Here is a 13751-nt window from a genome sequence, read left to right as displayed (position 1 = left end):
TTAGCATTTCTTGCAGAAAAATATGATTCAGCTCTTGTACGTCTCTCCTTTACCACTGTTGTAACATTAGGTACAATTATATTTTCCTCATATCCTCTATCACGAAGATGGTCAATTGCTACATTAAACTGCTGTTCAAAATCAATTTCTCTTACATTCAACCTAGAGGCCCTATAAATTTGGTTCCGTACAACATTCTTAAAAATATGAGGAGGATGTGAGCTCTCCCTATGCAACAGATGGTTCACATAGCATTCCTTTCTATACAGTTTAGTTATAATTTCACCTGTCTCTTCTCTAATAACCTTTATATCTAAAAATTCAATTCCAGATGTTGAATGGTTATAGGTGAAACATAAATACTGTGTAGTATTATTCAGATATGCAAAAAATTCGAGAAACTGTTCATGTGTGCCCCGCATAAAATAAAAAGATCATCAACAAACCTTCTGTAAAACAACACAAATTCATTATTGGGACCTGAAGTACATGACTAAGTTCACATGCTACCATAACAGCATTGGCATAGCTATTGGCACAGGCCATGCCCATAGCCATGTTATTGCAATGCTTGTGATATTACTGGTCAAAAACAAAGACACTGCTCCAATACTATTTCCAATAGTCTAACTATCAAATCTATTTTCTGTTGATCATAGTTAGAATACATTCGCAAAAAATATTTTACACTCAAAAGCCCTTCATGGTTTGGAATCACCGTAAATAAGGAGAGAACATCTAAGGTTACAAATGTGCACCTTGGATTGTTACTATTAATGTAATTATACAAATCTCCAAGAAAATGTTCTGTATTCCTAAGAATGTGTGCTAAATTATCCAAAACTGGTCGTAAATGCTTCTCAACAAAAATGGAGACAGTCTCAGTACTCCAATTTCTGCCCGAGACTATTGGTCTTAATGGTGGATCTAGTCTATTTTTATGGAGCTTTGGCAAGCCCTGTATTAAGGGTACAGTAGGTTTAGTAACTAAAAAATAGGAGAGTAAATCATCATCAATTAATGCCACTTCATGTAAACATTTCAAAAAATTTTGTATATCAAACATGATTGTTGTCAACTGTACAAGTGCAATTTTCATATAAAAGGAGGCATCTGCTAACATATCATTCATCTTCATAAAATACCAGACTTTATCAAGGACCACTATGGGTCCAACTTAATCAGCCGATCTGGCAACAATATTGGTATTCAATTCCAGACCTCTTAATGCAGACCTTTCATCTCTAGTTAAATTTCCTTTTTTAAAATTACCATGCTTCTCATTAACATTATAATTAAAATCATACACATTCTGCACAGACAATTTTTCAAAAGCAGTTACTAATGAATTCATTTTTGGTACAAAAGTGCTTGGTTTCTTAAACACAGGCTCTCTGGAAATCTGAGAGTCAGCATTAGTCTCATTACAATCTTTATACATCAATTTTAACATTAAATTCCTAGTAAATTTCTTAATATCTAAGACCACTTCAGTATAGTTTGAAACACCAGAGGGTATAAGAAATAGTCCTTTACTTAAGACACTCAACTCTGTCTCCGTCGATACAGTACTTGAAAGATTACAAACTAAGTTTTCTTTACATTCGAAAATGCTTTCTTAATAGTGTTCTGTTGAAATACAGTACCTTCCCATTTGCGTTTCGCAATATTCCTGCTCTGACTGCGTCCACACTCCTTCTGGTTCCAAGGCGTCTGTTCTTTTATCAGCAATGGAAAGTTCAGTTGATATTCTCTCAAAGGGACCTCTGAATCATTTACATGGGTAGTTGAATTCTGCCTTATCTTATTAGAATCTGAATGCACTAAGGTAGTTGTAACAATAACTTTTCATCATGCACCTAACTCCTTGCTTGCAAAGTTTGAACTCTGCGTGATTACATCATTAGGTGCTGATGAAACAATGTGCCCACTTGTACTATTACTGTGGTTCAATCGGTCATTGTTAACTGATTTCCCATGGAATCGCTTGTCTCCGCTTGCGCAGAAGGCTCCCTGGTATGATTAACAGCTGTGGAATTGTCCAATCTCGGCCAAGTAAAGATGTTGCCCAGTTGAAAATCTTTGCGGTCTCTACAAATTTTGGAGACCTTACCCTTCAATACTTTGCTCTTGTACACCTTTAAGGAATTAAACACATTCAACAAATAGGGTTCAAGTACAGTATCTGGATAACTTTTAAGTAACGCTTCATATTTGATATTTACAGCATGTATTAATTTATCCCTCTCCCTTTGTGCAGCAGCTATCAATATTCTAAGGTAGCTGAAGCTAGTCTGCATATTGACTTTCTGCCATTCCATCAACAGTACATCATCACTGTAAGTGTAAGAGGGCATTTTGAGAACTTGTAAGCCCCTAGGTATTATTTTCTCTGCCAAACAGGCTTCTAGATGAAAGCATTAGTACTGACTGCGTTTCATCTTATATAAATCTTTTTCAAGAGCAAACAACTGTGTTTTTAAAGTTCAAAGAGAACCAAGGCAAAAACTGCACCATGGCTTTCTATAGAGTCTAAACTCAAAATTACCCTTAGAAACAAAGCATGGGCTTTATGGCATTCTTCTAAAGACCCTCAAGATCACATTAAATACAGGCAATCCAGGAACAAAACCAAAAAATCAATTTTACAAGACAAAAAACAATACTATTTTAATTTAAAAACAGTAAATCAAAATAACCCTCAGAAGTTTTGGGCAGGTTTAAATAATCTACTACATCCTGGACAAACTTCAACCCTGCTGCTACTATTGATAAAACCCCTGAAGATGTTTCTGATAGTTTTAACCAATTCTTTACTGAGACAATTCAAGCCCTAGCTAGCCAACTACCTCCTAGCTCCCCTGGTCCTAAAAGTAGCACCCCTAGAAACCTACTTGCGTTCAGCTTCCAACCAGTCGCCACTTCACTTATCCGTACCTTGATCAAAAAATTAAAACCCACTACACTTTCTGCTGATCAATTCCCTGCCGAGTAACTACAAAAATCAGCTGATGCTATTGCTTACCCCGTCTCAATACTAATCAATCGAACCATAGTAGAAGCTAAAATTCCCACCATCTGGAAAATATCCTATGTAATCCCACTTCACAAAGGAGGCAGCTCTACTGAATTCTCCAATTATAGGCCAATAGCTATACTCTCTCCACTTGCAAAGATTATGGAAAAATGTATTCATAGACAACTCATGCACCACCTAATCTAAAATCGCCTTATGGCAGACACTCAGCATGGCTTCTGTCCTCATCACAGCACTACTTCAGCCCTCCTAGCCTTTACTAACACCATAAACCATAATCGCAACAATAATTATATAGCCTCAGCCCTCTTTTTGGATCTTTCCAAGGCATTTGATATGGTTGATCACCAACTTTTAATCCATACCCTGCAAACATTCTGTCTAGATACTGGAGCCCTCCAATGGTTTCAATCCTACCTGAATGGTCGACAGCAGGCTGTTCTCTGGCAGAACAAACTCTCTAACCTTCTACCTAACACCCTTGGAGTACTAGGGCCCTTGCTGTTCTCCATCTTCATTAACGACCTTTATACTGTCATCCCAAAAGTCAGCTGTATCCAATATGCTGATGACTCTTCTCTGATTTGCTCAGCCACATCTCCAGTAGAGTTATGGTCAGCTACCCAGACCACCTTTAATACAATAGAAAACTGGCTTTCTGAACATCGTCTGATCCTAAATCCCAAAAAAACTAAAATGCTGTTATTTTCACCAACACGTAGGTCTATCGCTTTCACCTTTACCATAAAATCAAATGATGGCACAATAATCTCCCCTGACCCATCTACAAAACTATTAGGTGTCATCATAGACAATAATCTCAAATTTGACCTACATGTTAAGCAAACTACCAAAACCATCAATAAAAAACTAGGGTCACTTTACAGAATAAAAGCCTTCCTAACCCCTCCAGCTAAAATTGCCATAGCTCGCTCTCACCTTCTTTCAACCCTTCTGTATGCATCCCCACTACTCTTGAATTTGAACAAGACTGTCCTTAACAAACTCTCAATTTGCTACAACCACATTGCCAGGTTTGCCACTGGGCTGCCTTTTAGGACACATCATTGCATCAATCTAAATCAGCTTGGTTGGCTTGAACTACCTAGCCTAATCCAGTATAACCAACTGATTATGGCCTATAAAATCCTCTATAATCCAGACAATACTCCTGCACTTAAAAATATTATCACCCCCTATAACAATCCTAGACCGCTTCGATCCTCTAACAAACTACTAATTCAGACTAGTAAAATTAATAACACAGCTGGTGATTCTCTCTTTGCAAACTCTGTAAGTAGATCCTGGAACTCTCTTCCAGCTGATATTACCTTACTTTCCACCTTAGGTCAATTTAAAACTAGACGCAAACAACATTTGTCACTTAACTGGCTATGTCAATGTATCAAGCCTGGCTAACTCGAATGTGTAAAAATCTGTTAACCAGTTTACTGTGTAATTTAATTTAATCCTGACTCGTGCTCAGGACGAACTGTAACCTGTGGAACTTGTTTAACTTGCTTACTTATGTAATCTCTGTAAATAGTCTGTTTGTAATATGTAATGCTGGTATTATGTAATGCTGTATCTGCTTACCCTTGGAGCTTTTCTCCCCGGGCCTCCGCTGAAAATGGACATGTATCCAGGCGGACTATCCCGGTCAACAAATGTAAAATAAATAAAATAAAATAAAATAATGTCCACAGTTTCTTTAGACTCATTCATTTCTGACATAGTACAATCAATCAAGGGATTAATTTTTGATTTAAAATCTTGTATAAAACTACTAAGCCTTTTACCAGTAACATCAGGAGCATCAAAATAACTGTTCAAATCTACTATAGCATCCACATCTTCTACATTGGCCGTCATCATGAGTTGGGTGGTAAACAAAATAGAACCACAAAAAGATAAAAGTAGAAAAGTTACCACCAACAGCTCACAAGTTGTGTCCATAAAAATAAAGCAGATAAATATGAAAACCAAAAAGGATACAGCCACAACAGCTACGCCAATGCTGTTATGGTAACATGGGAACTTAGTCATGTACTTCAGGGTCCCTATAATGAATTTGTGTTGTTTTACAGAAGGTTTGTTGATGATCTTTATATTTCATGGGGGGGGGGGTGCACACATGAACAGTTTCTAGAATTTTTTGCATATCTGAATAATACTACACAGTATTAATGTTTCACCTATAATCATTCAACATCTGGAATGGATTTTTTTAGATGTAAAGGTTATTAGAGAAGAGACAGGTGAAATTATAACTAAACTGTATAGAAAGGAATGCTATGTGAACCATCTGTTGCATAGAGAGAGCTCACATCCTCCTCATATTTTTAAGAATGTTGTATGGAACCAAATTTATAGGGCCTCTAGGTTGAACGTAAGAGAAATTGATTTTGAACAGCAGGTTAATGTAGCAATTGACCATCTTCGTGATAGAGGTTATGAGGAAAATATTATTGTACCTAATGTTACAACAGTGGTAAAGGAGTGACATACAAGAGCTGAACCATATTTTTCTGCAAGAAATGCTAATACAGGGATCATAAGGAGAAATAAGAACCCACACAGTACTAAGTTGAAGGTCCCTTTATGTTTTACATCTAATGTAGATAAATATATGGGAATAATAAGAAAACATTGGAACATCCTTACTATGGATGAGGAAGTCACTAGATATGTAAATTCTGAACCAAAGTTCATGTTTAGGAACAGTAAATCTTTGAAAATGAAGTTGCGTTATCCGAGGTATGGCGAATGTGATAGAGAGGGTGCAGGTACCACACTCTGTGGTTATTGTAATTATTGTCAGTTTTTGGACAGTGGAGGCACTTTTTACCATCCTGATCAAAGAAAGTTGTATACCTTTACCCTTTCTGCCATGTGTTTAACCAAACATGTGGTATATCTTGCATACTACTTAAAATGTGGTAAGTTTTATATAGGCAAGAATGACAGGCCTTTTAAAGATCTAATTAGGGAACACATCATATAAAGAAAAGTAATTGCATTAATGCTTTAGCTAAACATGTAAATAATACAGATCCCACACATAGTTTTAAGTTTTTAGTTATTGGGAGGATTCATGACAGTATTATAATAGGAGATGTAAGGCAAAAAACAGAGGAGCTAGAAACAAATTGGATTGTCAGAATGAGGGCAGATGCAGGCAGTAAGCTGAATAAAAGTGTACCACTTAGGCCTATTTTGAAATCTAGAACTTTAGGAGATAGTTTTATTGATTAAATTTATGTAATAGTAAAATAGTTTTATAAATGTTTGTGTGTTTGTAGGTCACATATGTATGTTGAAATATGCTTTTTAAGTTTTTTATATATTTTTTATACTTTTACTTTAAAATTTTTAATTTAAAAAAGTAAAAAGTATAAAAAATATATAAAATTAATTGGTACTGCGGTGGTGTTACTGCGGTAGTGTTGTCGCCTCATAGCAAGACGCTGTCCCGTTCGATTCTCAGCTAGAGCGTCTTCTGTGGGGAGGCATACGTGAATGGGGTGTGCCTTTGTTGAAGGTTGTGCATCAGGGCTGGTAACCGGTACATAAAAATCTACTACCAATCATTAGCAGACCGGAGTTCCGCTGTGGCGACCCCTAACCGGGAAAAGCCAAAAGACACAAACAAACAAACTTTAAAATTTTTAATTGCGTATGTCATGTGATCATATTGGTTTTGTATAAAGAAAGTGTGTCTTAGAAGTGCTTTTTTATTACTCCTGATGAAGCTATTGTGAAAGCGCTTGTGTTTCGTGAGCACTAGTAAAGTTTGATACTGGAGATTTCTGCTGTCGTGGCTGTGTCCATTTTTGTTTTCATATTTATCTGCTTTATTTTTACGGACACAACTTGTGAGCTGTTGAAGGTAAGTTTTCTACTTTTATATATGTATCTATGTTTTATATAGATATATATATATATATATATATATATATATATATATATATAGATATATAGATATATATATAGATATATATAGATATATGTGTGTGTGTGTGTGTGTGTATATGAGCTACTATCACAATCTTGATGGCCTCATTCTTGAAACTCATAATCCCAAGACCATAATATTGAGAGACCAAAATGCAGAAGAACACAATGTCTAAATATCTTAAATACTAAAAATTCCTACTAATGTAATTTCAGGAAAGAGTGCATGTTATGTCAGGGTTTGGACATAGGAAAGGGTGCTAATATGGGTCATGCAAGGGAGCAAGTCCAGGAGTTTGATATTGTGGAAATCTTGGTGATATTGAGTCTTAGATCAATTTTGTTGACATTTTCAGTTTTGATTAAATGAGTCTTAGATGAAATGTCACATGCTTATTTACACACACACACACACACACACACACACACACATGCATGTGTGTGTATATGTGTATATATATATATATATATATATATATATATATATATATATACATATATAAAATCTATTGTATAATATTAAATTATTTAAAACTCAACTGAAACATTTTCTAACCAATCACTGGCTTTGCTCTTGCAATAACCCTAGCTGATCACGTACCTCCTACCTTCTCCTGCATCCTTTGCACTGTCTCCCAACTCTATTTCTCCATTTTATTTTTCATCTCTACCTAAGAAATTGACTCTCTCAACTTCAAACTAAAATTTTCTAGTAACTCTATCTTTTGCTTTTAAACTACTTAATTATTTCTGTCTCACATTTTATATACCTGTACTGAAGAAATTTGATAGTCTCTGTTTTCACCTTTTGAACTTACTGAAAAGATAGCCTAAATGCCTGTTTTAGTTGTGTCTTAAATTCCCTATGTAATTATGAATGCCTGTTTTAGTTTAATCTCAAATTATCTATGTACTTTGACCTGTACTGTAGAAATTTGATAGTCTCTGTATTCACCTTTTTGAACTTACTGAAAGGAAAGCCTATATGCCTGTTTTACTTGTGTCTTAATTCCCTATGTAATTTTAAATGCCTGTTTTAGTTGTGTCTTAAATTACCTATGTACTTTGAATGTATTTTTGTTATTATGCATTAGATAGTGGAGCTTTTCTCCTCGGGCCTCCACTGAAAATGGACATGTATCCAGTTGGACTAGCCCGGTTAACAAATGTAAAATAAATAAATAAATTAAAAAAATTACACTATATATTATGTCTCCCTTTGACCCTTTTGGCTTAGGTCTAAAAAGTGCCAGTGGACCAGTTCACCAGTTAACAAATGATGCATTTATAAAGGTTACATAAAAAGTGAAGTCCAGTCAGAGTAAAGGAGTTGGATAATTACAACTAAGTTGTAAAATGGATAGGGCACATTCTCTGTCCTAGTTCTTAAGCCAGATTGTTAGTGCGGCATCATATACAACATTGTAACCTCCCCTGCTACAAATTAAAAATTGGTCTCTATCAGCATCTAAAGCAGAGGGAAGCATTTAACACCCCCCAAGCAAAACATACTTACATGGGTAATATGCATTTGATTAGTAAATGGAGACTGCATTCAAAATTCAGATATAAACATAAATACAAAAATTGTGAATCAAACTAGACAAATGCTATGATGCTTATTAGATATTAATTTGTTTGGAGGTTGTTATTCATAGTATTCTAATCTCCTTTATAAAAGTATTACTTTTGTAAATAAATAACATTAAAAGATGTACTGAAGCAACTCATTTAACAAATCACTGAACTATTATGCTAACTACAGATCTGATCTTAGCCAAAAGGCCGAGAAGTGATTTTTATCATCATTTTTTTCACTTTTTTTTCAATGTACAACCTGTTGACATAATTCTGTAAAATGTATCATTGCATGCACATACATAAAGTTTCTAATATAACCTGTACATGTTACTGGACTACTATTAAATGTGTAAGTGTCAAAACCTAAATCTAGTTGTGGTGTCTGTACTCATATTCAAACGTCAATACTTATTGATTCGAGACTGGACTCTACCATAGTAACTTCATTTCAGTTCTGCCTTTTAAATTAAAATAAAAAGAAAACTTAGCACACTTCTTATAATAATCAGTAAAGTATAGAAAAGTATGTTGCTAACTGCTTTCTTTATATATATGCTCATATCATGGCTGAAAAGGGTCCCTATCAATCAACCTACTGACCTAGTCAACAAACAAACAAGCAGACAAACAAGTAATCCTAGGACATACACAGGTGAAAAATGCAGCAACCTAATATCTCTTCATAAAGAAGGATGTAGACTTAAGGAATAATGTATTATGGTACATCAGCCTGAAGTTTAGATACAACACAGCTCTTTTTCACAAGCTCACATAATGCTAAGCAAGTGTCTTTAGCAAATCTTTGTGTTAAAATAAGGAGAACCTTGGAACAAAGTCTGCAGAACTAAATGTGATGAAGATTTTTAGAGCATCACTTATCTTAATGTGGATGATTTGTACTGTTTGGGATCTGAAACTCTAACTAGCTCCAGTATGTGTTGCTCTGAAAATTTATGTAGCTGTTGGAATTTCATTTCACAGAGAAGCAGTGTTCACATTCTGCCATGCTGAGCTAAATTAGACCATCAGTTCATATTCTCATCTTCATTCTTATACACAGCATGTTGTCTGCAAGTATACAGACTTAAAGCTTGCCTGGTAGTCCACCTGAAATGAAATCAGACCCTCTGGACTGGTTTGTCCTACTAGGTCCTGAGCCTTTGCTCTTCGAAGGGGATTTTTCCCTGCTGCAGATGTTGGATCACTAGATGTTGGACTCTTCTTAAAGGGACCATGATCAGCTATTTGATTGGTACTGTAAGCTCGCCTCCTTGGTGATTTTGTATTAGTTCCTACAACAAAAAAAGGTAAACAGAGGTAAGCATAAATGAGATTTAATTACAAATGCAGCGGCACTTATTTTTTAAATATATAATGTTAATCAAAATTACTATTTGTTTCTTAAGTTCTGGTTATGTCAGTCAAATGAAATGACTAAGTTTCAACACTGACAAATAATTAACTTTTCACTTAGCTATGAACAGTTTGTGCCTTAAATCCAACACACCGCCCATAAATACAATATTAACCTACATTATTAAAATGATGAATATATCTTTCGAATATATTGTCTGTTATTACATAACATTTAAGATTATTCATCATTCAGATGATTGCACTATAAGCCATTATATCTGTCTTGTATGGTGATGAAACAGATGAACACTTGTCATGACTTTGTAATAATTAACTGCAAATATGGATATGCTTGGCATTTTGTGAGGTGTTGGTACAATTACATGTATATTATGAGAATCATAGCTACAGTGTTCATTATATGAATGAGATGTATTCTGGAAATGTACATAACTCTTCAGGTAGAATTATCGGTCTGATGTTACCTAGCATGCAGAACTGCAATCCTCAGACTGTGGCCTTTAACAGATCAGCTCAGCCATAAAGCAAAAATCTTAGAGAGCTCCTTTCAGTTCTTCTGTGCCACTTGGACTGTCATTCACTAAGCCTCACACTGTCATCATGTCACTTAGACTTACTTAGACTTGGCACTCCTAGTAAAAATCTTCTGTTCAAAGTCATTCTTCAAAACTGAAAGCACAGTTTTTGATTTGGTTTAGGATGAATGATTTCCCATAGGAATGTCACAAAGTGCTTTGATTCTAACATCCTCCCTAAAAGTATTCAGCTGTACTTTATTTTTTTGTCTAGATGAAAAAACATCATTTTATATCTTGTGCACTCAGTGATTCAGTTAATAGAAAGACTTCAGCAAAATGGGCTAAAATAATTACATTTACTGAGCACAAAAATCTGCAAGATATTTCTTCTGCTACTTCTTTCCAGTTTATTTCCATGTCTAAATGTATAGAAAATAAAACAACCAAATGTCCAGGCAGCATATGGTAGTAGAGGAACTTTAATAGGTTAAGTGCTTTTGTCTATTTTTATGTTTCAGACTTCTTCAGAAGCATTTTAAAAACATGTTTAAACTATGAAAAAAGCTAAAAAGTCAGCTATTTCAATTACCAGCAAACTGAAGTGTAGAGCCATTAAGTTATAATAGTTATTATTTAATCAATTGTAATTTTAAACAGTTTTTAGTGTTTTTTTTATGTTACATAAACACTAGTTATACTTGTTAGTATGTAAATGTCAAGGCTTTATTGGTTTAATTATTTCATTGGTTTATTTTTGGCTACTGTGATTTTGATTGGTTTGTTTTTGGGGTGTGTATTCAAAGTCTTTTTAAATGTTTTTTGTAATTTAAACACATTTTCAAACCATTCTGAAGAAGTCTAAAGCATGAACATAGATGAAAGTGCTTAACCTGTTAAGGTTTGTCTACTACTGTATGCTGCCTGGATGTTTTTCATTTACCTCATGAGTTGTGGTAAATATGTAGAAAAGCATACAATAAAATATCACAAAAAATGTAGGGATCCTTAAAAATGAAAATTTAAGTCTTTTAAATCTGTAAAGAAACTTAAGTCTGTTGAGGAGCAAGCAACAGGCAATCTTAATGTTTCAGTGGAAGTCAACCCCCCCAGGTTAATCCACCCACTCCCTGGGAAGACACTGATATGAGTTTTCCTACTTTCTTCACTACTCGCATTACTTAATAGGAGTTTAATGACAGGAAGTGAGTTTAGCTTTGACAATTTTAAATGAAAATGAAAGAAAAAGCAACAACAACAACATTTATATGTTTAAAGACTAATGATCAGGACCAAGTGATGAAAATAATATGCCCTTCACAGGACATTATTGACAAGCTGTCCATGCTGGCTACTAGAATACCTAAGTATGTGACTCTAGAAGCTGACACTATTATTCAAGCTCCATATCTGACTTCCTTAGCAACTGTTTTGTTGAAGATGCCTGGATAATGGATGTTGGTGGGTACAGGTTCAGAAGTGAGCCAACATTTTCTTTTAGGGAATGGATGCTTGTCATATAAACCATAATGGAGACAATGAAAACTATTTTATTATGTATAGTACCTCAGCAACATGCCTTTCAAGGCTTAAAAAACACACCAAGAAATACAGAACTCTTCAAATTTCAGACTTCAAAACCTTATCTGTTAAATAATGAATTAAATTGGAGGGTTTTATATGATATTTAATATTTCCTGTTGTTTATGTGTTCCTAAATTATGTACTCCTCTGAAAATCTGAAGCTAGAGTAATGATGACCATGACATTGTGCAACTTGACCAGATATCCTCTGCAATAGGTACATTAGGGACAATGAAGATGAAGGTTTTTAAGTTATAGACTATGATAATGATGAAGGTTTTGTTACCATGAACTCTGAAGATGATGAATGCTTTCATGTCTGGGATATAATACCAAGAGTTCTTTAACTTCTGCCTCCTCTCTGAAAAGCATGTATTTTGATGACATAATTAATATTATGAAGTAACATTTAGCAGTCAGCTGTATATCAGTTTCCCTGAACAAAAGCAAGTAAATCTAATAACACAAATCAATGCCACATATTAAAACAATTTACTTCTGTATGGTACAGAAACCTGGGCAGTGAAGGCAGAGCAGTGTGAGGAAAGTGGATGGATATGAAGTGTCTGAGATGAGTGGTAGGAAGCACACACATTTATTTTCTTTGTGTTTCATAGTAAATATGTTAGTTTCATTATATATAAATATACTTTTCTACAAGTGCGTGCACACACACACACACACACACACACACACACATATATATATATATATATATATATATATATATATGATTAGCTAAAATGATCTAAAACAGCATAAGACTGACCAAACAAATATCAACAGAAAGACAGTTAAATGGACAGAGTTAAACTGAAAAACATCTAATCACAAAAGACTGACAACTTTGAAGTTATACTAGGGAAGGTTTTATGCATTTTCCCCACTGATGTGTAACCTCTGCATTTCTATATATAATTATCAGGGGGTGTGGGGTGCAGGGGTTGATTTTGAACGTGGTTGTATATTGTCAGTCAAGCCAAACAGTAAAGAAAATAACCTTAACAGGTGAAAACAGAAGCCCTCTAGTATATACCGTTATACAAAGAAATGGCCCCCATTAACAAAACTAATACAGTGTTGCACTATACCACACTGGGCACTACCTGGACATCTTCAGACTAAAATCGTTTTATAGAAAAGAATAGAAAGAGTAGAACAGAATTACTATTTACATCCTATATCCACAATTAATAAGTGTTACAGTATTTGTCTAGAAACAGCAAGTTTGTATCCTCCCTTAATTGTGTTTCATCATGGAAGGAATATGTTTGATGCAACTAAGATTTCCCAATTAATTATTATGTTTATTGAAAAAGATCAAACAATCCATCACAATCCATTTAGCATAAAGATGTATGATTACACAACAACCTGTAGCTTTTTGACCATTTCTTTAAAATATCAGCAACACTCTTTTTTCCATTTTCTACACAGGGTCAGGGTGCTGAGTCAACTGTTGCCACCTCTACAAGATCTGGGTGTTGCATCAACTGTTCCCACCTCTCTTGACTCAGTGTCACTCTCTCATACTTCTTTTGTCAGTTATACCTGACTGTTGCAAGCCTTTGTTCACAGAATCTATCCACCCCTTTGCTGGATGTCCTCATTTCTTCTTTACTTCTTCATGTCTCTCCCAAATCTTCTTCAACAAATCATATTTTGTTTTTTTACACCTGCACCTGAATCACCCTAAACTGTTC

General features: G+C 34.7%; 1 protein-coding gene across 1 annotated transcript in view; it reads right to left on the bottom strand.

Annotated features, from left to right (window-relative positions):
• Nucleotides 1-9622: 9622 nt before the first annotated feature.
• The window catches only part of VWA5B1 (von Willebrand factor A domain containing 5B1), a 1382556-nt gene continuing 1378427 nt past the window's right edge, over nt 9623-13751 (bottom strand). Inside the window, exon 15 of the mRNA XM_044060446.1 lies at nt 9623-9872. Coding sequence (XP_043916381.1) covers nt 9623-9872 — 250 coding nt within the window. The remainder of the gene's footprint in view (nt 9873-13751) is intronic.

The sequence above is a fragment of the Protopterus annectens genome, chromosome 2.part0, assembly GCF_019279795.1.
Source record: "Protopterus annectens isolate FY-2018-M chromosome 2.part0, PAN1.0, whole genome shotgun sequence".
Lineage (NCBI taxonomy): Eukaryota > Metazoa > Chordata > Ceratodontiformes > Protopteridae > Protopterus > Protopterus annectens.
This window is presented reverse-complemented; position numbering and strand designations above follow the sequence as displayed.